The following is a 27,968-nucleotide window of genomic DNA, read 5'->3' on the forward strand; positions in this document are numbered from 1 at the left end:
TCTCAACTGATTCCTGCTTAATTATCTCTGCCTTCATCAGTACAGAGTAGGTTCAAAGTCCACTTACTAATTTGTATTTATCACTAATATAAACTTCCCAAATTTCAAGAAAACCTTAATGTTGTACTGTTTATGATGTTTCTTTTCAGTCAGACCTGCAGGAAAACTGTTATTACTTGAAGCATATGGAAATCAACATGACCAGGAATTTTGAAACAGTAGAACTGAAATATGCACTGTTTCTAAGATGTTTGAGCTGCTCCTGAACATACTTTGCATTATAAGCAAAGTCGGTCTCTGGGTTTCTTAAGCACTGACAAATAAAGAAAAACTAGAAAAAACATACACTACATACAAAAAACTCCACACAAAACATATAATTCCTGAATGGAATTGTGCCAAAAATGAATGCTTTGGACATAAAGGAGTACACATTATTAAAACATGCAACTGTCAATATTAAACAAAAATTCAGCCTTATTTTGAAGTAATTTCTGATATTTCTATTTGCATTCCTTCCCACATTTTGGACTACTTTGCCATAACGCACTGTTAGATCCAGTCCAACATTTCCATATGAAATCTTTGAAGTTGTGCAGGCAATAATCCTAAAGACAGTATAGATCAAAACCACTGCCAGAAATAACAGAATATCTCAATATCTTCAGCACCAACTCATTCTTTGGAAGCCCTCACTTATCCACGTGCAACAGTCATTGCCCAAGAAATTTAATGCTGTTTCAGCTGAAAAGGAAATATTGGGCAAGATCTTAGGAAAGTAGCAATCCTGTTTTCATAAAGCAGCATTGTTTCTACCCTACACCTGTTCCAAAAATAGTATATTTTTGATTCTTAGTACCTGATTTGTGGACTTCAAGGACTTCTCTCCAACCAGCAAGTATTTAATTATGTTTTCTGTTCATCTAATAGCTTTAAGTAGATATGGGCATGCAAATGCTCAGAAAGCTGAGCATTATTTATCATTCACTTACAGAACTATAACAGCTTGCTGGTTCTTTCTCCCTGTTTGTCACCATTATTACACACTTTTTTCACTGCTGTGTCCACAGAATTAAAATTAGTAAATGAAAAGAGAGTGGTATGAGGATGCTGAAGCTGGGCTCTGGAACTATGAAGCAGAGAGAAAAGTGAGACTCTCTCATATGGGATTTTTCCTCTTTCCAGATACTACAATTCAGAGCAGTGATGCCATGATGGAGCACCAACACTGCTGGCAGATGCTAGGCACTCACCACCTACACCTGCTGAAGGCAGGAACACAGCTGAAGACACATGGGAAACTTTAAGTCTCTTTTGTATTCTCCACATTTTGGAGCTCTTTAATCTTTCCAAACAAGGTTTGCAATAAAAATAAATAATAATAAGAATAAAGTGGCAATACATTTTTTAGAAAGAACCAAATGCCAAGTAATAAAGTAATGTAAAAACATAGTATTATTGCTGTTCATTTTTTTTATGTTGCCAGAGGTACAGTGAATGATTTTTTGTCCTGCGGGTGTGGAACCATAATATTTCTTAAAGCTTTATATTAGCCTACTTTTTCATCTGTGTCACAAGAGTGATGTTGCTGAGTTGGTAACAGACTTATCAGGAAAGAAATAATTTCTTTTTTTGATATTTAAAATTGATGTGATTTTTAAATATTAATTTTAAAATATTTTATATTTGAATATTTTATATATTGAAAGCAATACATATTTTGATACACAAATCCACTCTCTCTATTGTCAGAAACCTGACTAGGGTTTTATTAATCAAGAGCTTTTCACATAAAAAGACATTACTGCCACAGAAAAACACAGTCTCTGTGTTAATTTTTACTAATTAAAGTAGAAGATTTATCCTTTGTTATTTCAGGATAGTGGAAGCTGTGTCCCATCAGTCAGGTACACTCCGAGTGCTTAGGCTGATGTAACCTAAGAGACAGAACTACAGTTTAACACCAAAACAGAACTGTGCTAAAGTTAATCTCTATTTAGAAATATCAGCAATGATACCATAAATAGTCTCTACATATTGGTAGATTGCTGATGAATTAAAACAAGTATAAAATTGCAAAAATGAAGCAGTTTTACATTTGCTTTCTGTTCTGTGCAGAAGTAACAAACTTTGCAGATGCAGAATGTCAGTAAACATCTGAAGGAAAAATCTGCATTTGTATTCTGAGAACTCAAAGGCACTTAACATGAGTTTTGTAATTTATTGCCATCGTGGGAATCATAACTTTCAGGAAAGCCTGTGAGTTTCTCAAACTATATTTCCAGCATCAACTTATTTACAGAAAGAATTTCAATGAGACTTATAATTATATGTGGGGCTGATGAAAAGCATCTTTTCCCACATTAGTGCTTCTACAAACTGTCAGTCAAAGCATATTTCAGTATTTTCTACCTTAATGATGAGATTCAGGAATACATCTACACTAATTGTTTCCTAGGAGTAAAAAAAACCCCAACAACAACAACAACAAAAAAACCCTGTTGAGTTTTATATATTTTTATCAGTACTTTGTTAGAATTTCATTGCTTACTTTAGTGTATTCATTTCTCTACAAAATTCAGCATAGCCAATTAAAAACATGAGTTCATAAATGCTTATGTTGCAAATTGGCCTCTGGAAAACTTGTCTACAAGCAGCCAGGTCATCATAGTCACTGCTACAACTAGTCTTTGAAACAGCATACATGCCCAAAGTTCTGCTTCTACACATTTCTCTGAAAAAAAAAGGTACAGAATATTTGGGGTCCTTTATGCAGTTATTGTATTTCTAGAGTGCCTAGTAGACAGAACAGTGTTCCCTAATACTGCCCTAAAATGCCATTAACACAAACTTAAATTAGATGAATGACACCCTCTACTTCCTGGGAACATAGGATACAAAGAATGTTTAGGTAACATTTTCTAGCATTGCAAAATTTACAGCATTTTTTGTATTAGAAAGACAAAATCACCCTGATGTCAGAAACTTAGCTCTTCAATAAAATCATATCCATTCAAAAATGTTCCAGATGTGCATTTTAAATGGAGGAGCTCTGCTTGGGATTTCTTCACCCAAAATAATATCTGACAGGACTGACAGCTTCAGCTGGCTCCTAAGTGCTTCCACAGCGTAACCACAGCAGTGCAACCTCTCAGCATCAAGTTAATTTCATAGAAACGTGAAGAGAAAGCAACGTGATTTTGGAGAAAGCTTAAGGGAGAATTCACTATCCAGATAACACCTTACTTCTGCCATCTATTCCATTCGGGACATAGATGCAGATACGACAATTTTCAAAGTATTTTGAAATTGTGTGTGCATTTCCATCTCTGGGCAAAAGTCCTAAGAAGCCCAATGTGAAATATCATCCACAACATGTATTTCTGAGACCGGCAAAGAAATATTCAAACTGTTTGGCACCACAATATGGCTGAGTACCAGCAGGTCCTGCCACATACCTGGAGCCAAACACTTTTACACTGGTATCTGGTGTGTACCAGAGCTCCAACCCGCTGCACAGGAAAAGTTATTTTAACTGATATTGTCCCAAGCCTAAACACTACCGAAGGAGTAGTTTGTTCTCTGAGTAACATTTTAATGTGATATCCACAAAAGAAATAGTTGGGTCAAATGTTAACTAAAACTGTGACTTCATAATTAGCTTAAGCTGCTGGAACATAGGCTGCCACCCAAAAAGGCAATACCCTCTCCCTGCCACCAATCCCCGTGTGCCCACTGCCTTTCTCTTTTGTGCACAAACAGCAGCCACCACACAGTTCAGCTTGTACTGATTATGATCTATTATTCAGTATGAAGTTATAAGAAAATGCGGTTTCCTGTGAAAGTTTATGTTTGGAAATGCTCACTCTTGAAGTTCTTCAGGATGAGCTGCTGCACTTCCATCCACCTTCCTTCTAATGAAGGCTAATATGCAGTAGTAAATAAATCTTTGTATAAAACTCAAGTGAACCAGTTTAGGAGCCAGTAAAGTCTCGAGTCAGTCCCAAGTCCATGCAAACTCTGCTAAAATTACTACTTAACGTTGGTGATTAAAGAGTGACTCTAAACCCCAGCTTTCCAGGAAGAACTTCTGGCTCAAGCAATCTCAAATACATCCCTATTCCACACCCTCAAAAAAGTACACAGATCTTCAAAATAATTGGTGTAGCCACGTGTATTGCAAATCACTCCAGAAAATCAGCAGTTTGACTATTGGGCGGTCCCAGACCTAACAAGGGAGCTACAATCCCCCTGCTCTAACACAGGCAGGACTCATGCTAGGAAGACTTCCACAGAGGAACTCTCCACTGACCTGGGAAATTCAGAGTCTGCCTTGGCAGCCCTAGGAGTTAAAGTCCATAAAGTGTGTATTTGTTCATATTGAAGGAACAAACCCTGAGGCATAATGGAGGGCATTTCAATCTAATTTTTTTTTTTTTTTTAATTTGCAAGAGGAGCTTACACTGAATTCGGGACCTTTTTGGATTTTTTACCTGAAATGTCTTGCATCCCAGCCATGTAGAATCAGATATCTCAGTCCTGTTTTATACTAGAGCAAAAGAGTCCTCAGACTGAGATCCAGTACTTAGAAAATACCTTGGAAGTTCTGCTTCAGAAACCAGTTGATAGATTATTCTCTCCTTGTTACAGTTATTTTTGAAAAAGGTGAAATTAATGTTTGAATATAAAGGGATAGGTTCCCCAAAACTCATAAAGTTGGAATTCTCATTAATAACTAGAATTATGTTCACTTTTTAACTGTCACATCTGTTGATCCCTTCAGAGGCCTCACAGAGATGATCAAGCAGAATCTTGCCCCAGCTGTGAGCCAAAGGAAAAATGGTAGCATCTAAAACACAGCTGCTAATTTTGAACATAGTGTTTTAAAGGAACTGCACAACAGTCGTGAACAATTATGGTTTTTGGCCAGGAATCGAGAAACCACCATTAAAAGGGTTCAATTGCAATTACAATTATTTTGTTGGCAGGTACGTGTTTAGTACAGGTACAGATTGGCAGAACGTGTTTAATATTTTAGCAGAGATTTTAGATTTCTAATTAGATGTGTAACACCAAGTATTAGATTTAATGAATCGATCACTGTAATGCCTGACTCATTAAGATACAGAGACAACTACCTACAAAAATAATTTTAAAATTGATTTCTCTCAGGTAAAGATCTCTAAAAACCAAAAGCAGTGTTGAATAACTGGAGCAGGATGCAATGCAGATATGCTCCAAATGATGAACGCTGCAGAATGATCAATAAGATCTCACACAGATGACAGTAGGCCAAGTTTAGGGATTTACAGTAGAAATTTACCTGGATCACTCCATTTCTTAGTGTAACTACCACTCCTACATAATTCTGGCAGCTTTTCTGTGTGCTCAGTATCAGCTATTTCTGAAACAGGCTTAAAACCAAAACCTGTCAAAACCAGCTTCCTTTAAATTTAATCAGTGCATTTGACCTATCAATTTGATATGGTTGAGCTTTCCTGAAAAGCAAAAGATATAAAGGTTATGTCTCAACACAGACTTACCCCTTCCTTCAGGATGCTCCAAGGCAACCAGGGCATCTGCTTGGCTTTGCAGATACAACAAAGGATTTAAAGAAGCTTAGTGCCTTCCCAGAGGATCAAATGGAATTGAGATTGATACCCCAAGGGCCATAAAATAGCACCAAACACTTATGTTTAGGCATCTGCATGCCACCCTTATTTCCATTGACAGTAATTGTTGCTTAGGCACTCAGTTCACGTGTAGATACCTATTTATATACACCTAAATGCAGTTGTTTTCATCTGGAGCCGAATCCTGCTCCTCAATCTCTGCACAGTAGACCCAACTAAGAGGTGAAAAGCCATTTCTATTTTAAATGCAGGGGTTTTTTTCCTCTAACAGCATACAGACTATTAATGTTGTTATACATTGGAGTTCTTATCAGGACCAGATTGAACTAGACACTTTAACAGAAATAAGCAAATCTGACCTCAACTTTTCAAAATGCCAGGAAATAAAAGGTTCAGAATTAAAAGTGGTCACAAAAAAATGAGTTCAAATGTTGACATAAACTAATTTACAAAAGTACAATCAGGTTTTAGATGACAGAATGGCTAGCCATTATAGGTGATATAGGCTGTCCGGTGAAGACAACTGAAGACAATTAAAGCACATTGGAATTTGTACAGAAAGAGTAGTTAGGGGTTTTATAAGAAGACTCCATATGGCACTCTGAAAATTCAAGCAGCTCTTACTGCTAAATTGAGTCAGAACAAAATAATAGCAAACTCAAACCAGAGTGTGCTTTGATGTTTTGTTCAGAGAAACAAATTCAAGAATGATCCATCTGCTATTTCACAAGGCAGTGCAGCTATTAAATTGGTTCAGTTTGTAACATTACCTGCATGAAAAACAGAAGAAAAAACCCCTTCATATATAAAGAAAGGAAAAATTACCTATATCTGGGCTGTCATTGTAGCACTCCACATTTTCCTAGGATTCAGTCTTATGCATGGAATATAATGGCAATGCTCTTTTTTAAAACTCTACTGAAATAACAAAGGTGTCATCATAAGCAAAGACAGATTTCAGACTGATTCTGACCTTAAAATATAAAATACCTCAGCTTCAAAGATTGCACCTTTGAAAGATATGAGACTTGTATAAATGGACAAACATCTTGAAAGAAGACTTTCAATGCTAGGATTAATTTATTAACTATGAGCAATACTCAATTAACTGCAGAGATATATTTATCCTGAATTCCTTTCTCCAAAAAGAAACATACTCACTCTGACCCTATTCAAAACATCTCACCAAATCGCATGAATCAAACCAACATGTCTGTTCAAGGGCTGTTCATAATCCTTAAAATAAAGGTCTGGGCAGTTAACTTCCACACTGTGCTCCCTGCCAGATAAGCTTGTACTATCCACATCAATGGACTAGTACCTATCACCATCAGATAGCTCTGTTCCTAGGCACAACCCATTTCTTATTGCATGAGACCTCCAGTGAGTACAAGAACCAAAACTAACCTGGTGTGTGTCATCAACGATGCACAGGGGGAAAAAAAAGAGCCTAATTGAGCTGGTGAGGTATAATGAAAAAAATATATAATGCAGATGAAAGATGTGGGCTTGAGGAAACCAAAGAAATATTGAAAGAATTTTTTCATTCTGGAATAATGATAGCTTGGCTTCGTGACCTGCTTTCTAAAGGGCAGAGTTGTTCTCATGAAACTGTAAGTACTAAGGAAGATAAAATCTCTTCCCTGGATCAGTGGATTTGAAAATTCACCAGCAGGGATTTTACAGCAACAGATGGCGCATCTGTCTCTGAGTTTCGTTATTTTCCTGCCCTCATGATGGTTTTGCAGCTACGTACTTTGAAAGATAATTTGGAATAACTTTACAATTACGAGATTGTCTCCACTTCCCATGGAAAACTTCATATTTTGAGTGTGAGGACAATTTCACAGTAACTGATGGAATCATGGAATGGTTTGGGTTGGAAGGACCTTAAAGATCACCTAGTTCCAACTCCCCTGCCCTGGGCAGCAATACTTTCCACTAGACCAGGTTGCTCAGAGCCTCATCCAACCTGGCACACACACTTCCAGGGATAGGGCAGCCACAGCTTCTCTGGGCAACTTGTTCCAGTGCCTCACATCCTCATAGTAAAGAATTTCTCTCCAATATCTAATCTAAACCTACTCTCAGTTCAAAGCCATCACCCCTTGTCCCATCACTACATGCCCCCGTAAAAAGTCTCTCTCTGGCTCTCTTGTAGGCCCCCTGTAGATACTGGAAAGCTGCTATAACTCACATTTCTTCAAATTAAAATTCCTCAGGGTCACACAATAAAATGATCCCTCTAACTTAACTAGCCAGCTATTTGGAAATTGAAAGAACAAAGTTCACCTGGGGATAAATTAACCGTTAATGGCCATGTGGATGCACCCATATAATCAAACTTCTCTGTTTTCCCATGTTGCTTTGCATCTGAACCATGTGTGCTGTGCTGTCCTGAACACAAATTGCCTGGATGTTACCTCTTTGTGGAAAGGCTGGCAGGCAGCCACGGGGCCCCATGTGTGACAGTCCACTCCTGCACACCTCACATTCCAGCAACACTACAGCGGTTGTGCCTTGTGCATCTGTATGGAGCCATGCAGAGGTCATGGACTTTGCAGTCTGGGAAGAGGAGACCACTTAGTCCTGCCTCAACACAGCCATGATGATGTGAAGATACACAGGTGTATATCAAAGCAATGCTGAGAGGGGTCACTCTGGGAGCACTGCTCAAAGCTGCAGCAAAAAAAGGGGCTCTGACACAATAATTTAAAAACAAACCTCTGGAAAGAAGCAGAATCCTGGCAGTGCTCCAAGTACCTTTCCCAAGTACCTCTGAGCATGGACTTTTTCCATCCAAGCCACTGATTATGTGTAAAGCAGACAAAAGGCACAGAGGAGTTCATGGTCCTTAACCAGGTCTCTAGTGAGAGCGAGCTCCCCATACTGGAGCCCAAACCAGAACCTGGGAAAACAGAAAGCTCTTTCACCCCTGAACACATGCACTCAGAGGGGAAGTGTCTAGCCAGTCCTAAGCCAGTCACTGCGGGACTGCGGCGGTTTAAAATAAAAATAGTGTGATGGAGGTATGTTTATGAAAACATCAAATACAGAAAAGAAAGGCAATGTAAAACATACTTTGCTTTTTATAAGGCATATTTAGCAATTCACAAACTATACCTTCCCAAGTGAGGAATGGAAAATTGCAGACACTGAAAGCACCCAGTCAGGCTCAGTGTTATTAAACCTTCATTCAGTACAGTCACTCCAAAGAACTGCTCACGGCACAATGCATTCTGTATGCATCTGCAAGTAACAAAAAAAGGTCTCAAGACAAGAATGATGCTCTCTTTGGGCATGAAAACCACAGGCTTTATCAGTATCGCAGATGTAAATAATTTTCCATTTCCATCTGCAGCAACTTTGGCAGACTGTGCTTCTCAGTGGTGTTGCTGAGTTATTTTGCTGCTTTGTCTCCTGCTTTTCTGAATAAGCTCATTACTGATTCTTGGTGGCTTATATCAGACTAACATCTTCTACACAGGAGATCGTTGTGTGAAAGTGCAAAGGCTCACATGCCTGTTTCCTGCCATCTCCTATCTCCCAGCCTGTGCCTAAACCCTGGCTAATTATTCCACAGCTTTACCCTGATAACTCTTAAAAGTTCCCAAGTTTCTTCCCTACTGCAGTTTAAGGCATACTTTCTCCACAGCTGGAGAACTGCAATAGCCTTTTATAAAGTATTCAAAGACTACTATTATGTTTGTCCTTCAATCATCTCTAGTCTTAAACTATTTGCAGGAGTCAACTCTGCAGCAATGCTCTGAAATTTCTGGTTTCTCACACAGAAGCAAGGCCATCTCTAAGAGGCATTTTAAAGAAAACTGCGCTGCATGTATTAGGAGAAGGCAATACGAGATGCTTGGCCAGAACTCTGAATGCTTCTTCTGGGAGAATATCAGTGTCGTTCTTCTGCAGAGGCATGCAAAACAAAGCAGACAGCAAAATTATTTCAAAACGGTTACTATTCAGCAATGCAAAGAATGCATCAGTCTCTAAATTCAGGATTAAAGTTGAAAGATCCTTCTCTGCAGCAACTAAAAATGCAAAATTATGTTAGAAAAAACATAAATACTTCCCCGAATATAAAGTCATGTTCATATTTTTTGTCTCTGCAAATGAGATGTAGTATCTTAAGTCAACTCAGTAGAAAAACTGCTCAAAATTATTTCACCATACAATCATATAATTTATTTCCTTCTCCCTTGAGAAGCTGAGTACAGTTGAGGCCTCTATTTTCCAATTTTTAAAAGCACTTCCCGTCTAATCTCATAAATACATTTCTGATATCGCTTCAGTGTCATGGCACACTTTAGATAATATTCACAAGTTAAAAACATAACATACTGCGCTTCCCACCCCACATCCCAAAACCCCAGCTTTTGTGGATTCCTCAGCGCGAGCTACCACCTTTGCCAGCTCTTGGGGGGCAATTCCACAAATACAAGGTCCGCTTGTACAAAGTGCTGCGTGACGCCTGAGAAACGTGCACCTTTGGGTTCTGTTGAATTACACCGAGTCTGAAGGACGGGACACAGAACTCGGAGAGAGCCGCGATAAAAGCCTGCTTCGCATTAAAGTTTTATGGAAGTGACTCTCGTCTCTAGTGGGGTACACACTGACAGGGAGCATCACCGTCCGAAGCACCTTTTCATCAGGCACTGCGGATACTTGTTTGTAGCTGTGGGCAACCCCAGCTCGCTGGAGCACTCTTTCCGCATGGCAGACAGATGCGAATCAAAGGTGAAATGAAAACCAGCCAAAGGGCGGGTTTGTTTCAGTCCCTGGAACTTCCTTTCCAGACCTAAAACAGCTGCAGGACGCGGCCTCCGAGACGAAAGCGGGCAGCCCCGATCGACGCGCTCGGCCCTCGGCGGGGCGCCCGCTTCGGCGGTGCGGCGCGCGGCCCGCCTCCCGGAAGGCGCGCGGGGGCGATGGCGGCGGAGCAGCGGTATCCGCGGGGCTCCATCGAGGATGACTTCAACTACGGCAACAGCGTGGCCGCGGCCAGCCTCCACATCCGCATGGGTACGGGCTGCGCATGACCCCCGCCACAGCCCCCGCTGCCCCCCCGGCTGGGCAGTCGGGGGGTGCCGCGCTCCCAGCAAGTGCCTCTGGGTTACCCCATCGCCTCTGGCCTTGGGCTGAAGGGAGGTTCTGAGCGGTGTTTTAACCTGGGTACAGGTTGTGAGTGCGGAGCCAGGGCGTTACTTAGTCCAGGTTAAACATCAAGGGTGAGCGGCCGGCGAAAGGTTTTGTCATCTAAGCGTGAAGGGAGTAGGTCTTCTCATGAGAAGGGGTTAATCCGCTGTAGATTCAGACTTGACTTTGCCCAGAGTGACGGATTTTGAAGCCCGGACATAATACGTGAGGTGCATAGACCCTGGAAAGCTGCACGTCCCTGGAGGTGTTTAGGGAAAGACTGGACGTGGCACTTGGTGCCATGGTCTGTTGGACACGGTGGCCTTCGGTCATAGGTTGGACTCGATGATCTCAGAGGTCTTTTCCAACCTTATTGATTCTGTGACTCATACAGAATCAGTATCAGTGCTAGAATCAGTGTCTGTAGTTATGGAAGTTTAACCATGAGACTGAAGGACTTGGATTTCTTCCATGAGGTGATAAAATATTGTCTCTTCTGCTGAAGCACTTGGCGTACCTTGAGTCATATTAATGCCCATGAAATACTGCTTTACTCTTCATGTGCAGGTCTCAAATGCATTGAATAATCTCATAGAATGTGTCTAATCATTACTCTTTACTGAAATACTTACAGTGTTAGTGAATGCATTTTGGAATAAAAACAGCTGCATGTTGTGAAATTTTTTATCAGATATTTCTGATAATCAGGAAGCCTTTCCCTATAAAAATACAACTTTTCCTTGTTTGAAAAATTAAGGGGGCAATAGGAGATATGAAAGAGATAATGCCATTAGCAAAATTGCTGATGCATCTAGTAATGTGGGGAGAAAGCTGTGCTAGCTAGGAGGCTACTTCTGGGTTTGTTCAGTTTATCACAATCAAGTAGACCCCAGTCCGTCACGGCTTACAAGTGTATTTAACTTCCTGCTGCAAGCAGGTAATTCAGCTCCTTGTAGTATGCACTCTTAAACTTGTTTAGGCTGTGCTATCAATGACTGAATCGTTTCTCCCTGTAAGCTTATTCTTCCTTTCACAGCATTTTGCCCAATGGGTTTGATCTCCTCGCATTCCCAACGAGAATCTCTGTATGGTATATCTGTATGTCCTCAACTACTCTCCGCTTTCCATAACTCTAGAATTAAGAAGCCTGTTAGCTTAGTTCTGGGATTTTTTTATTTTTTCCTGCAATCTGTGTCTGTAGATACCCATTCAGTACAGTGCAAGTCACAACTGATGATAAACAATATTTACCATGGCGGAAGGGCAATCAAATAGATATTACTATAAAAAGTTTTCCTTTTTAAACTTTATGGCAGTTTCTGCCCTCCACAGAACTTCCAAGTTAATCTTCCAGCATTTAGGTCCATTATATACCAGTAACATGAGGGAGAAGGTATACTGTTAGTATAGTGAGACATAGGTGTACATAGGTTTTTAAATATATCCAAAGTAAATTCCTTGCAAATTTTTTTTATATTTCTTTTTATTATCTTGTTATTGTTTAATTAATGTTGTGATAATAAAAATGTAATAAATGTAATGTAAAAATTGTGTCAATTTTTTTAAGGAAAAACGGCTTTTTACAACACTGTTCTGTGCTTTTTCACTATGACTTTCTAATGGTTCCTTATGAAAATGAAAACTTGTATCTGATTTACTGTTGAACTTTCTAAGTGTAACTCAAAAGTGATTTCATTTTTATTTTCCTTATTCTAGCTTTTCTACGGAAAGTCTACAGCATTCTTTCCATTCAAGTTCTATTGACCACAGTCACATCTGCAATTTTTCTGTATTCTGCGGGAGTGCAGGCATTTGTTCATGAAAGGTAAATACTCAAATGAAATGGAAGTGGTTAGCATGTGTTAAGTATAGTTTATGTAGTTCGTTGCTCTGGAACACTTCAGTCTTCCTAATAATTTTTATACCCCTTGTTTTGATTCTGTAATAGAAATGTTGTAACTTGATTAGGAAATAATCTTTCTTCTCTGACATTTTTGTCTTTGGTTTATTATGGAAATTTTATTATAGTGAAAGTTTATTTTAATCAGTGCTTTATTAATAGTGCTTATTTTAGTATTTAAGCTATGCAAACTTATGCATGAGTTGCAGAACATCCCAGTTACTGACATTTCTTGTTTTATGGTCTAAGTACTTTCAGAATCTCTTTGGAATGCTGTTGCTTATAGGTACCTGTCCCAAAAAGCAGAATCATATCTTGTTCCTCTTCCTCCCTCCCCCCATCTTTTGGTTTTTTTCAGGGGTGGTGTTGGTTGGTTGTTTCCCTGAAAACTAGTCTGCTAAAATTCCCGAGGGCTTGCTTCTTTTTGCATCTCCAATTTTCATGATAAAAAAACAAATCTCAATATCCAAACTGTGGTGAACAGGCCAGGGAAAGGAACAGCTAGGAAAGGAGTCCAGTTTCTGTTTTTCTCCAAGTGCTTTTGTGGACTTGGCTTTTACTTTCACTTCAAAGCCCAAATAAAAAAGGAGGCTCAAACACTATATGAAAATTTCAGCTTCTGTATAAGCTATAGTACATGCAACAGATGTTGTAAAACTACAGTTTTCTACTTAAATCTGATAATTTAAAATTGACCTTCTCACTTAGAACTGTTGTGATTTTTGTCTTTGATGTTGGTCTATTTTTTTCTTGGAGGGCTGCCTGAATGATTTAATGATACTTTCCGGTCAATACTGATTTTCCTTGGTGCAGTTAGTGCCTGTGTTTGTTGCAGTCAGATGCTTATGAAAAACACTTCCCTGAGTGTGGAGCTCATAATAGGCAAAATATGACATATACTTTAATACTTTTAGTTTCATACAGATGGATTTTCTTCTTTATATGGATTCATTTCCAGGTAATGGATTCCTGGGTAGTCCTTAGCTTCAGTATGAAAAAGATGTCATTTTTTGTGACTATTTTTAACTGATTATCTGTAATGATATGCTTTAGAACAGCTTTATTATCGACTTGCATTACATTTATTTTGGATATCTGTGTCTAGGTGATCACTTAAAAACCTTGGGTTTATATAAACTGTTTTTTAGTCTTCCAAATATTTGAGTTTAATTTTGACTACTTTTTTTTTTTTGTATGGAACTTTACAGGCCTGCCTTGCTTTTGATATCTGGATTTGGATCTTTGGCTATAATTGTGGCACTAACCCTCTACAGACACCAGCACCCTCTTAATTTATACCTGCTGTTTGGATTTGTAAGTATTTATAAATTCAATTTTAATAGTCCCTAGAATATTTTGCATTGTGATGAACTCCATGAAACTAGTGGTAGGTAATTAGTTTTTCTTGTATTCCTTGAAAGATATCCTATGTGCTTATGAAGATCTGATTTTGTCCACAGGTTGTTCCTGGATAGGCTCTAGGTCAGGTTTCTCGATGTGTGTAGAAATCTGCGTATCTGCTCTTGTTGTTCTGTTGATGTTAGGCATTTGTCTATGAAACTGCTCAGTAGGAAAGGAGGAGGCATTCCTGTTACCTTCTTTGCCTAATGGATGGCCTCCAGCAGAGGCCCAAAGCAGCCCTATGTTTTTATTTCTTCAATTGTTGTCTTTTTGATGCTAAATTCTGAGCATGTTTCCAGCACAGGCAGGTGAGTCGAAGCTGTCCTTAAATTTCAGTCTTCTGCCTGATTTTGTGAGCTTTTAGATATGGGCTAATGATTGCTCTTGGATATTTTGGATAATGTAGAAATCAATCTTCTGAAGAGTCACAGTAGCTCAGTTAGAATTTGATGCTTTAGAAGTTGCCTAAATTGTATTTGTGTAAAACGGAAAGACAGCTTTGCTGTATAAGTAATAGACTGCTTAAATGGTGACACAGTTATATGCTTCCTGACTTTTGAACTCTTGCAGGTGAATAAAACGTTTAAAAACTTTTAACAAGTGAAAGTGTAACAAGGAGTGATGTAACAGTTTGGCCAAATGTGGTGTGGGAGTTTGTAAAATAACAGTTTAAGTATTACATTACATAGGAATGGAAAAATTCAAATGTCTGTGTGATAAATTGGTTTAAACAAAATATGGGTTAAATATTCTGTTATTTCTGAGCCCTTGGTTCATGACATAGAGAGTTTTCTCATGTTCTATTATGTTGAAACTCAATTTGAAATTATCATTTAGAAAAACTCAGGGTCCATACTAGCCTTCATCCCAGACATTCAAAATGTGTTTTAAAATTAGCTGTTTCAAAACAAGGATTAGTGGGAAAAGGAAGCTGATGCAGTGACTTTATGTTACTGTTAGACAGCTGTCTAACAAGATATTAAGAGTGTATTAATTGTATAGCTTCTTGAATAGTTTGTAAGAAATGTAATAAGAATGCTGTGTGCTTTGAGTAGAAAATGTAAATGGCATTTTTCTATAGGGGCGGTCTCTCACTCATTTTCAGTTTGTATGTAAACAAGTAACACAAGTTACTTTTTATGAAACACAAGTTCCACACAGTAAGACAGTGCGATTGCCATTTTCTTGTTGAAAACTAGATATATTTTCATGTACAAAGATTTAACAGGAGACCTAATGTAATGTGCTGGGATTATGTAGCAGAATGGGACTCACTGCATGTGAAGTCTCCAAGTAAGTGTTTTGTGGTCTGTTTTTTTAATCCATGTAATTTTTTGATTTTGCTTTTTGTAGACGCTGCTGGAAGCACTGACAGTTGCCACTACAGGTAAATGGTAGCCATCCTATTGTCTGATTCCATAAAGAATTTGGAAAAGGAATGCAGTCTGTTGTATGAGTTGCCATTAGAGTTTTTTAGATGTGACTAAAATGATCCTGTTTGAAAATTTTAATGACAGTGATATGAGTTTAGCAAAAAAACAGGAAATCAAGGGAGAAAACTGGATTCTGATCAAGAACTGAAACTGTAGTTTCAGCCTGAAGTGAGAAATGAATTGTGCCATGAATTCTTTCAGTATAGCTATCAATGTTCTTTCCTATAAGGCAGCTGTTAGCAGAGCTGAACTTAAAGTTGAAATATCCCTATCTTTCCCCTCAGTTTCCTCAAAGGGAATTTGAGTTTGGAGAGTTCTGTACTTCATGGTTAGGGTTGTGAAATGGGGTGGTGTGTGGACAAATCGTGGCATCACTTTGCATTATAGTTTCCAGCATATGCTGAAACCTCTTCATCGTGGCTTATGACCTGCAAAAAAAAAGTCATTTGGGGAAAAGAAAGATCAAGGAGGAAGGAGGGAAGAAAAAGGTTCCACTCATTTCTGTAACCTTTCCCCTCCTATCCCCTAATCAAAACTTTGAGCCTTTGGAGAGAATTTTGTTTTTTCCCCTTGCTTCAATATCATGAAAAATTCAGATAGCTTTTCCCTTAAGATCTCACCTATGCTTAAAATATTTTTGTTTTGTTTTGGCAGTGTTTTTTTAATTGTAAGTAGGGAAGACCTGTTATTTCCATATAAGAAGCTACAGCTATCAAGTAACTGTCAAACTCAGTGCAAGGCCCCTGAATCCTATGATCATGAATTCGTAGTGCAAAGACAAGTTCAGCTATAGTTTACTTTTTTTTGTTCACAGTTAAGATTTTTTTTCCTGTCTGTGAAAGTTTAAACTTCTGTTTCCTCAAAAGATAATGTAGCAAATACATGATGTAGTGTTCTTTAATTGACAGATTACTTTTTCTGTTTATAGTTAGTTTCTACGATGTCTCCATCGTCTTGCAAGCCTTTATTCTTACTACTGCTGTATTTCTTGGGTTGACTGCATATACTTTGCAGTCAAAGAGAGACTTCAGCAAGTTTGGAGCAGGGTATGTTGTCATATTGATGATTTTTTGAAAATTCTTTTCTGTTAAGGTTGTTTTTTCTTTCTTAAAGCAAGATTTGCAGCTATAATAAGGAATACAGGTCAAAAGAACCTGCTTCAAGGGAATGGTGAGGGTTTTATTTATCTTAAATTATTAATTTTACACAGTTCTGCTTTTCTGGTAAATTTTTTTCTGTGATTATGATTCTTAAAACCACTAGAAAACTAGTTTACCTGGAGTTTTCACTGAGACAGAAGGCAGCTGTTTCAAATATTTTTAAAAAAATTAAAGTTAGAAAGTAACTTTTGACAACTTTATAAAACTTACTGCTGACACCAATGAACAGTTAACATCTAAGAAGAGGTTTTGTAAGAAGGGAGGATATTTTAAGTTTAAAAGAAAGTATATTGTTGCTCACAATTTATAATTTTTTTTTCAGACTCTTTGCTTGTTTGTGGATTTTAATCCTCTCAGGTTTCTTGAGGGTAAGATACCTTGTGTTCATGGTTACAAGATATTCATAGAATCACAGAGTGATTTGGGTTGGAAGGGACCTTAAAGATCATCTTGTTCCAACCCCACTTGCCATGGGCAGGGACACCTTCCACTAGACCAGGTTGCTCAGAGCCTGAGCTTTTACTAACTTCTGGTAGAACAAAAAGGTTTTGGACAGCTCAATGTAACTTAAGGAAAATTCCTAACCAGATTCATGGCTATTCTAGATCGCACTGGTGATCTTTTAACCAGTCATTTCCAATTTGGATTTTTGGTGGGTGCTGTTCTTGCCAATATTAAAGGAGTATTTGTGTGATTGACAAAATTTATCAGTCGAGATCCACTACTTGATTGAGAGAATGGGAAGGAGATCATTTGGGTTTTAGCTGTATTTTGTTTTTCTAATTGTTGTTAATACCCTGCAGACCAGAGTTTCCGCCCTCTTAGGTGTGGAGGCACTTTTACTCAGTTAAAGAGACAGTGACTGGGGAATACATGGAATAAGGACATTGAAATGCCATCATAAAACCGTGTTTGTGTGTACATAACAGTAGGAGGACTGTGTTATAAGTGTGGCATATCATTATGCATAGTTTTAATATTAAAAAGAAAATGAAATTTACCATTTTTTTTTCATATTTTGTCTGCCTCCAGCTGTTTTTCTATAGTGAGACAATAGAGTTGGTGTTTGCTGCTGCTGGAGCTCTTCTGTTCTGTGGATTTATTATTTATGACACTCACTTGCTGATGCACAAATTGTCCCCTGAAGAGTACATACTGGCTGCAATCAATCTCTACTTGGACATCATCAATCTGTTCTTACACCTGCTGCGTTTACTGGAAACATTTAATAAAAAATAGCCAAAAGTGGTGTGGTTTAACTATAGCACAATTTGGATGATCTGCAAACTCAGTAGTTCTGTCTTCTAGAGACTGAATCTATATTATTTTTTCATTCCATGAATACTAATCCCTCCTTAGGGGAGAAAAAAAGTCTTTTTATGTAGCTACAGTTCTTCTCTAGATCATGTATTTTATGCAGTTAACATGCTGTCATCATTACAGTCACTTTTTTAATCTCTTAATTTGCACTTGACATAATTAATGATGAAAAAGTTTGCCAACTTCTTATTGCTCCAGAGTAAGTTACAGCTGTTCTGTAGCTGCTGGAAATGTTTCCTTTGGGATTGATCATAAATGTGTGTATCACATAAGGGTAGGCTGAGCTTGCCATTGTGCTAAGCTAAATATTACTAAGCTAAATATTTTTCTGTTTTTTGGTTTTGTTATTTGTTTTGTTTAGTTTTTGTTATCTGTCCCTGACAGATACTCTGTTCTTGTTAAGGGCTGTCACTATGGAGCTGTGAGGGTGTTAAGAATGTTTTTAATTTTAGTATTATTTATGGCCTATCTTTCGGTGTCCTGAAAAATCATGTGGAGATAGATTCTGGGATTTTATCAACTTCTGTATGTTAAGGTTAATTGTGTCAATAAAAATTGGAAAGCCTTTTGTCTGTTCTTGCTGCCAAGACTGGAGAACTTCAGGGTGCCAAGAATGACCTTTGCAGACCCTTGCTGGCTGGGGAGAGGTGCCATGACTGTCGCTACTTCCCAAACTGTGGAGATCCTAGAAGGGCAGGCAGGGTAAAAACAATTTTGAAAGGCTTTCTTACTTCCTTCGCAGTGTCGTTACTGCTCTCCTGGCCTGTCAGTGAGACTTAGTGACGAGGCAACGCAGTAATTGGGAAATCATCCGTGTCCTGCCACAAGCTGTGACAAGGTGTGTTTTCCGTGATGGAACGGGACTCATGCTATTGAAGTGCAACTGCGGGTTGGTTTGAGCAACTGTGATGCTTTCTCTCTTCTGCCTGATTTAGAAATGCGTGGCAGTAGCGAAGAATAAAAGCTCGCTTTTTTTTCCTGTGATGAAGCACGTGTTTATTTGTTCATCCATCCCCACGCCCTCGGCACGCCCCGGTGGTTGGATAAGATCCCGCAGCGCAGCCGGCGCGGGGCGCGATGGGGGTACTGCGCGCTCGCTCGGAGAGTTACGGTAGGGCCCGCCGCCTGCCCGGCCCGGCCGGAGGTCGGGAACCCGCGCCCAGGGGCGGGACCTGGAGCGTCATCCTGCGCATGCCCCGCGGGCCGGGCGCGGCCTGGCTCCGGTGTGGCGGCGGCCTCGGTGCGCGGGCAGGTGAGTGGGGGGGGGGCGGTGACGGCGCGTGCGTGCAGCCCCGCGCGCTCACCGCGCCCGCTGCCCTCCGCGCAGGACATGGCCAAGAGCCTCCGGAGCAAATGGAGGAGGAAGATGCGGGCGGAGAAGAGGAAGAAGAACGCGCCCAAGGAGCTGGAGAGGCTGAAGAAGATCTTGGGAACCAACGCGGATGTTGTCATGGAGGAGGTCAAGGAGGTGGCGACCGTGGTGCCCCCCAAGAAAGTGCTGGAACAGAGGGGTGAGTTGGGCTCTGGGTGGTTTTTCCTGAAGTCCCCCAGGTGCAGGAACGTCCTGCGGTGTTGTGACTGTTCCTGTTGCTTACGCTGTGGGGATCAGGCGTATGAGTATTACAGGCTGAGAATAGTGAGTTGGAAAACTTTTATCTTTTAAAGCTAAAAGATGCTGTTAAAGCACTGAATCTGGTCATTTCGCAGCGTTGGCATCCATATTGCATGCGGGCACTTGTGGAACAAAGTTATTAACATCTGATTCTTAGTATGTAAAATATGTAATGTATTTTATGGAGATGTACTGTGTAGTACCTTATAGAGAGACATCTCTGAAAACATCAGGTGAGTGAAGATTCATCGCTTAGCAGTTGTTCCAATCTCAGCATTATATTTGCTGCTAAACAAGAGGTAGGATATAATTTGCGCCCTAATTTAAGAAGGACACTAAACATATAAACTAAATCTAAAGTAATTTCATTGAAATTTTTATCAAGAATATAGTGGTGTTTTGTTATTTAAATGTACTGTCTCAAAGTAGGGAAAGTACGGAGCTAGTTTTGGTTTACTAATTAGTGATGCATTGCACGTGGCGCAGGAATGGGTGGTATTAGGTGTCTACAGATAACGCCATATTCCTCTTTCTGCCTTAAATAGAAAGTAATCAGTAAAGAAAGTGGGCAGTTACCCAGCAAGTGGAAAAAAGCTGCATACTGGACAGGAGTCACAAAGACGCTTTCTCTTCCAAAAACTGAAGTCCAAACTAAATCGTAGTCTTTTTTACTTCTCTAGTTTATGGCACTTAAGATGTTATGATGTTGAAAATGGAAAGAGAATGCTATATAAAACCACCTTCCTAGTTAAGGATAGCTTAAATTATAATATGAATTTTTATCCATGGTTCTCATTTGTTCTATAACCCAGGTAAAAGTTTTTTAAATGTTGTCAGTCTTCTGATGCTGAATCTGGAGGAAAAATCATTGCTTTAAACCTTCTTTCTGAAGCAAATGCCTGGCTGTCTGTCATTCCTGCACCTCCTTCCAGCTCTGCTGGCAACTTCTCTACAAGTGGCCATTGTCACTTGGCTTTTGCAGAGAGATAACAGCCTCAGAAATACCCAAGAATATATGTCTTTCACAAACAACTACAAGTTTTGTGAAAATAACGATGTCTTCTTTGAAAGGACTTTTCAGCAGTAAGTGTGGACATAAGGGAGTTTGCATCACCAAGTGTTACAAGTATATATTAGGGACATTTTACTGTGTTACTCTTAAGGTATTTTTCACAGCACCCTGTGAATTCCTTTTTTAATTTTTTTTTCAGTCTGTATTGTTAGGAAAAAAATAATGAAAGGTCTGGTTAGCCTTTGGTCAATAGTGGTTTTGTAGCCGTTTTTAAAACTTTGTGGGGATGTACATATTTTTCAAGATAGTCGTATCTATTGAGTCGCTTCAATAACCAACCTTTATAGTTTTTTTTTCTTGGTCCTTCTCTCTGTCTTTAACCCCTTTGATAGATTTTCTTTATGTCCCTGGACAGCTTCTGCTCAGTGGGTTTCTTCCTGTTACTGATTCCTACAGCATCCTTGAGGTTGCAAAATACAATGAAAACATTATGCTGTGTGAACAACTGGTATTTTTTGTCCAAGAGTGTTCATTTAGTTTATGTTGCAGCAGACATTTATTGTGAATGTGCTTTTAATCTGTGTAACAGATTAACCTGTCGTGATAGGACAGGAATTTGAGAAGAAGCTTATGTGTGTGCTGCTGGGTTTTTGTTGTTGTGTTATTGGAGGCTGTATCTCCTCTGTCATTTGTTAAGAAGGCCTCGTGTTTCTCTGATACCCTGTGAGGTTTCTGGAGCTGGAACGTTTTTGCTGCCTGTCCCATGCTGGATCAGCCTTTGGTTCTGCAACTAGGCAGTAGGGCCCTGAGGGTGATTCTCTGCTGACTGCAAGTATTTGTATCCCAACTTAGGGCTCCCTGAGCACGTCTGTGATGCATTACTGTAGACTGTCAGCAATGCTTCAACCATAGAAGCAGCACATTAGCATTTTCCTCATGAGCTTTATCTCCTAACAACATACAGGCACAATGTGATAAAGCTTTGAGTTGCATACGGATAGTTTGGAAACAAGGTTGAAATGAAATTACAGAGCACAGTTCCAATCAGTACGTAGCAAGGTGTTCCTCTTGCAGCCTTGTTGTTTCACCAAGGCACAACGTTCATGGGGTGTTAGCTAGCTAGGGATGCTGTTTTTGAGAGTGAGCAGGTCATGGGCAGTCTTCCTGATCCTAGAGATTAAGCCTGTCTTTCTGCCTGTAAATATGTTAGACTTGATGTCATACTTGCTCCTTGAGGCAAGTGTGGCATCCCTGGCTCACTGTTTGTACTGTCGTATTTCAGCTTTTTTCTTTATTATTCTCTTTACCTGTCTTCATCTTCCACTCAGATTAATTTAATTTTTTAGAACAGATCTTAAACATTACATCATAAAAAGTGTGTGATTGTGCATATGTTTCAGTAAGCCCATGGCTTCCTGTATGGTTGTGTGTCTCTGTGGTGGAGACCACACACAATATTTTTAGACACAGTATTGGAACAGATGGCAGACTAAAGAATAAGATGCTTTGCCCAGACAAGGGCCTTTATGGAAAATTCTGCACATTTACTATCAACTGTTGAAGTTCCCGGGCTGCGGTTGCGTTGGTTGGGAAAGCACTTTCTGTATATAAACCGTTCAGCTTTCTATGTATAAGTACTGTTGTGTCTAGGGGATATTTTGGGGAATCTAAAAACAAAAGAACATCTATGAAGCTGATTCAGGTATTTTACTCACTCTAAATACCTTTCATTTTCAGATGATGGCAAAATGGACCTGGATAATAAGCGGAACAAAAAAACTCTTCTAGATCAGCATGGACAGTACCCGATATGGATGAATTCCAGGCAAAGAAAGAAGCTTAAGGCACAGCGTGTTAAAGGGAAAAAAAAATCAAAATTGGCCAAAGGCCTTGTCTGGTAGAATCAGTTTTGTAAGATCATGAATATTTTACTCAACAAAATAAATTTCCCACATATTTTGTGCTTGGTCACTGAGTATTATTTATTGTGTTGAATGGAATTTGAAAAGACTGTTAGGCCAGCAGATGATGAAACGAGTATCAACGTGGTGTCTCCTTAACTTAAAAAGCAAGCTGAGTGCCTTTGAGTAGACTAATTGTCTCTGGTTATCTGTTTTCTTGAGGAGGGGAGGGTCTTCATCTTTTATATTGTAAGCGCCGAAAACACTGAAGGAAACCCTAAAAATAATTAAACCGTATGTTTTGTGTACTGTGGTCTTTGTCAGTGTAACTTCTCTTTTAGTAAATATAACCAAAGGAGTCTGTAAACTTATTGTATCCTTTAAATCCTTCTGTAAAATTACTTCTGTTGCACTGATTCATTTTGCTTTTAACATCTGGTAATTAGCGAAAATGGACTTTGCACATGTAACCTCAAAAATTTTATGTGCTGAAATCAACACCAAGCCTTCAGGAAACTTCTGCAAGTAAAAAGAGTGTCAATCTGACTTTAATTCACAAAGAGAACAAAAAAATATTTCGCTGCTGTCTGCAACAGAAATATTATAGGACCTAAATAATTGAAAGTAAGACTGATTCTTTTATTATTAAAATTAGAGAACACATATGCACAGAATGGAAATAAAACAGTTTTGTTTAACATCTTTTCCAAGTTTTAATAAAGTAAACAAGAATTTTCATTTTCATATGTACTTTCAGTAGCCTTTTATGCCTCTTAAAATGGTACTCATCTATCATGCTTTATGATGTGTCCATAGGTTAAAATCCTGCATGATTGCATATCAAATGCCCTTTATGTGATTAGCTACAGTTAGGTGTATATTACTTGGCAATAACATGCGATGACAGATGGAAGAGTTTGTTGCCCTGAAAGCTTGTGTTTTTAAAATATCTCTCATTTCAAGGATGGAAATCATTACAGCACTGGTCCTGTAGTATGTTGCCTTTTCAAGTACCAGTCATCAATACAGGGCATAACCTTTGTCCAGCTTTCTCCAAGATGGGATCCACATTGCGTAATTGCCCACAAATTGTGATATGTGTCTGTTGTGATAACTTGGGCATAAGAAAGGAGATCTGTTCTTTTCAAAGTAATTACACTAGGTTGTAGTGTGCTAAAATCAAATAAGAAGAACTCAGTGTGAGAGAAAATTTAGATTTTCTGGAAAAATACAGTGTGTTTATTGTTACTTTACTGTTACGGAAAAGGTACTCTGTTGCTCAGGTAAAGAGCTACACAGGTGTTGGAGGAAATACCAGTGCATCTTCTGTTTTCACATACATTGACAGTTAATGAGACTTGGTAAGATGTATAGATCACGTATTACCAAATTACATGCCATTAATATCCTTATACTTTAAAAATTCCATTAAGTTGGTTATAGCCCTGCTAAAAAATAGCTGCTGCTCTCAATTTTTTTTATTTTATTAGATAAATGAGTCTAGATTTTGGTATCAAACTTATCTAAATGTTAGCATTTAGATAGGACTACTTTAAAATTGATTCATGCAGAGGAAAGTGTTCATGGATGTGTTTAACCAGGAATGGAATGAAATGAACAGTCAGGTTTTATTTCTTTACTATTTTAATGATGTAGGCTTTATTTTGCTTAATACGTGTTGTGGGGAATTGTGGAGGGGAGCTTCTTGGGTTTAAATGTGAAAAAAAAATTGTTTAGTTTTTTCTGTACAGTAAGCACAGTGCTATTTTTAACATGCTTGTTTGTAAATCAGATAACTTCCAAGTAGCTGCCAGTGGGAAAGCAGGCTGATTTTCCTGGAGATAATCAAACTGGCAAAATACTTCTGTTTAAAGGTCTAGCTTCAGAGTCAGTTTATTTTCAGTCTTTAGGTGCACAGCCATACTCTGCCTCATTCATCAAGCCTACCATTGCTGCACTTGCCATACCCTCTCCTCACTCTGTGTGAGTTCTGCCTTTGCTCCTTCCTCCATAAGAGAATATGATTTTCACAACTAAATAGTCTGTTATTTGTGCTTCTATGACCTAGCCCTGATCTTTGTTTTACAGATTTATTAATCTGTTGCTTTTGTGACCAGATAAAAATTTGAATCTCAAGTGAGAGACGGCAGATGCTGCACTGATCTTTTATTTAGCAGTTCCTTCCTTCCTGAAATAGTACTGGCTGTGTGAGGTATTTCCTTCAATGGCGTCCAGGATAAAGTCAAACATTCACTTAAACTCCAGATATTTTAAGACATCCTGTTTGATTTTGAGGTGAAATGGAGGATAGGGAAGGAATAAACCCCAGTCTTAACTGGAAGGTAGCTCTTAGTCAATTACCAGTGTATTGTGTACAATGTCACAACTCACTTAGGTGGGGCAGAGCTCTCTATGTCCCACCAAAGATTTTTGAGAGCCTGGTTAGGTGGGATCTATAATCCAGGTTAAAAGCTTGCTTGTAGACAGAGAGCAGGAACTTGGCTAAATATGCAACATGAATGTAACCTCATGGTTACAGCAGGGAAGTTCTACATTCGGGGGATTTGAACACATATATGGGTACTGCAAGTTTTTATTTGTAATTTGCTTTAGATCTGCTTTGAGCAACTCTTTTTTAAATGAAAATATGAAACTTTTAGTTGCCACTGAGTATTTGATTCATATTGCTGAATCTAAACCACATTTCTGTTTGAGTTGATGGAAAAAGTAATTCATGTTTCTTTACAATAGAAAATTACTTTAAACGTACTTGATTTTGGCTGAAATACATATTTTAAAAGTCCTTAGAGGGATTTTCAAAGTAGTAATTGATCTTCTAAACAGCATTCTAATAATACCATATTTCACTGGTCTTTGTCAAAAAAAATTTCTTTATGTTGTGATTGAGTGCGAAAAGGTTGCAGTAGATTAAAGAAACTGGAGGAAATCTAACTGTATAACTTAAATGGCACTGTCAGAGTTGTGGTTTGGTTGGGTTTTTTTAAATTCTGTAATTGTGCTATTATGAAACTGCCTAGTTGAAACTTCCCACCACTGTAACTCTGCCACCTACCTGCAAAGTGCTGTAGTAGCTGTATTTCAAGGAACTGTGTACAAAATGTCGGGGAGATAATGCAGACACTTTAGAAGTACAAGCATAAAAGCCAGCACTGAAAGAATTAAATACTGTCATTTTACTGAAATGTTTATGTGTATAAGATGTGTGTACGTATACAGTATAAAAATTGCATTAGCAAATTGCTAAACGTCCTGCAGATTGTCAGCAGTTTCCTGAGAAGATGACAAGGTCTACCTTTTTTGATCCAGAATGCGGGACTTGGTTTTTAAAGTGAGTTATTTCAGATGCCTTAGTTTTTAAAGTGAGTTATTTCAGATGCCTAAAATAACTAGTGGCAGTGGTGGTGCTTTTTTGGTGACTCGGTGCTCTGAGGCACCTTCGCTGCACTGTGTAGTCAAGTGGGTCGGGGGACCAATTAGCTAAGATACACTGAAAATATTCCTATTTCCACCATTTTTTTCAGCTGGATTGCTTTACAGCTGTACTCTACAAAAAGCAGCATCAGTAGGAGGCAATACAAGACCAGGAACAAGTGGCTGATGAAGGCGAGGCTGTGTCAAATGGTGCTGTTGCTGAAGTGATCTCATCAGCCACCTCTCCTCCTGTGGCATTGGTAACTCAGTGCAGCCACCATGCAGATAGAGTGTTTTTAAGGAGGAGGAAATTTTGGAGACTAGGTCAAGCGAATGTATTGACTGATGGTTTGGAAAGTGTTTCTCAGTAAAGGGCAGGGTATTAGAATAGTTGAGATCTGTGTTTTTTCTTACAGTCCCTGTTAAGGTTTGCTGTGCATAAAGTCAGCTGTGAGCTTTTATAGGTTCTTTCAGTCTGCTTTATCTACATGACACTATGGTTATAGAGGAGGCTAAATATAGTTTGGGGCTGCCTAGTACTGAAGGAAGAACGTCATGGCTGCATGCTGCAAAGTGCTCTCCTGATATGTGGTCACAACTTTTTTTTAAACAACAAAAGGAGTCCTTTACAAAGGCTTTATAGTATATGTTTGTTTCTATTATGCTACCTTTTCCACCTGCTGCTTAAACAATCACATAGGTTCTGAATTTGATGGAAACCAGATATCTGATCTGTGTCTGATTTGTAGAGTGAACTATTCTGGTATCAGAGATTATGCCTTAGAAATCCAAGCGGTGCAAAGCAATCTGCTCCTCAGGGTGGCATAATCATCTATGGCAGTTGTCAGGAGGATGACAGTCTGAAGCCAGAGCTATGCATCACTCTCTTCAGCCAGTGTTTTGCCATCCGTTTTAACTTACCTAAGGGTGAGGTTTCAGGGGAGGACTGACTGAGCCATATGACAACTTGCTTCTGTAGGAAGAGGCTCTTTTCAGCTTCATCTCTTCCCTTCTCCAGTTGCATTGTCCAGTTCACAATTTCCTACTTCAGTAGAAACAGACATTGATATTTTTTTTTTTTCTGAGCTAAAAGTGGGAAAGAACTAACAACTTTCTTCTGTTAATAAAGACTCCACAATTGTGACAAGGCCACCATTCCGTGTCCTTTTATTCTTCCTACACTGCTGCAGCATTCTGATCTCAACTTTACCTTATCAATAGTGACAGCATTTAAAGAAGAGGAGACAAAATGGGAAGAGGATGATATTTGCTCTGCCCCCTCTCCCTCATCGCAGTCACTTAAGCATTGCTCTCTTAGGTCTCTTAATTTTTCTGATGCTTATGTATCAATATAAAAGGTCTGAAATATTAGGAACAGTACATGGTATGGCAAGAGGGGGTTGTGTATCAAGAGTCCAATGCAAGGTAGCATGACAACTTCTTTGTGAAGGGCTTGTATATTCAGAGCAAACAATCAGTGACTTTTCCTCTGTTTTCAATCTAGTCAACTATTCAGGAGACTACAAAAGTTACAAGTTATATTCTTGTTTGGTAAACTGTTATTTAGTATTTTTTCTCTCTATTTGCAGTACATTTTCTTGCAAGGCTTCTAAAGTCTGAAGGTAGATTTTATAACATTTTTCAACTTTTGCCTTTACCCAGAAATTGGGTTTGTGGATAGTATTTCAGGAAACAAAGGTGCATTTGTTGTCTCAGGACAGCTTATCCGACTCAACCAAGCTGATCTATTCATACATTCATGTTATTTGAAACATGCATAATGTCTCGTTTTTGAAAGCTGACAAATTCATAACATTTAGGTGCAACAGCTATTCCGTGGTGCAGCTTGCTACCTTGAGTCTTTAAATTACTTTGGCAATAGATGTTCTGTAAAATAAACTTTGGTGGATTGCGGTGTCTGTGTATGAAACAAGAGCTTTTTAGATCTATTGACTACTTCTGTCCATCTTGCTTATGCAAAATGTGAAAACTTGGTGCAGATCGGATCAGAGCTCCAGT

The 27,968-nt window shown here is 38.8% G+C and overlaps 2 protein-coding genes across 2 annotated transcripts; both read left to right on the plus strand.

The window, feature by feature from the left end:
- Positions 1 to 10,550: 10,550 nt before the first annotated feature.
- On the plus strand, positions 10,551 to 18,560 carry TMBIM4 (transmembrane BAX inhibitor motif containing 4). Its single transcript, XM_018080804.2, has 7 exons — positions 10,551 to 10,664; positions 12,495 to 12,603; positions 13,887 to 13,992; positions 15,433 to 15,466; positions 16,441 to 16,558; positions 16,995 to 17,040; positions 17,705 to 18,560. Exons 1-7 carry the CDS (start codon positions 10,571 to 10,573, stop codon positions 17,909 to 17,911), a joined length of 714 nt encoding a protein of 237 aa, XP_017936293.1. The 5' UTR covers positions 10,551 to 10,570; the 3' UTR covers positions 17,912 to 18,560.
- A 637-nt stretch (positions 18,561 to 19,197) lies between these two features.
- On the plus strand, positions 19,198 to 22,884 carry LLPH (LLP homolog, long-term synaptic facilitation factor). The gene is made up of 3 exons (XM_018080824.2): positions 19,198 to 19,244; positions 19,320 to 19,503; positions 22,354 to 22,884. The coding sequence occupies exons 2-3, from the start codon at positions 19,323 to 19,325 to the stop codon at positions 22,515 to 22,517; spliced, it is 345 nt and encodes a 114-aa protein (XP_017936313.1). The 5' UTR covers positions 19,198 to 19,244; positions 19,320 to 19,322; the 3' UTR covers positions 22,518 to 22,884.
- Positions 22,885 to 27,968: the final 5,084 nt, after the last annotated feature.

The sequence above is a fragment of the Manacus vitellinus genome, unplaced genomic scaffold (genome assembly GCF_001715985.3).
Source record: "Manacus vitellinus isolate BGI_N305 unplaced genomic scaffold, ASM171598v3 scaffold_5_pilon, whole genome shotgun sequence".
NCBI classification, from domain to species: Eukaryota; Metazoa; Chordata; class Aves; order Passeriformes; family Pipridae; genus Manacus; species Manacus vitellinus.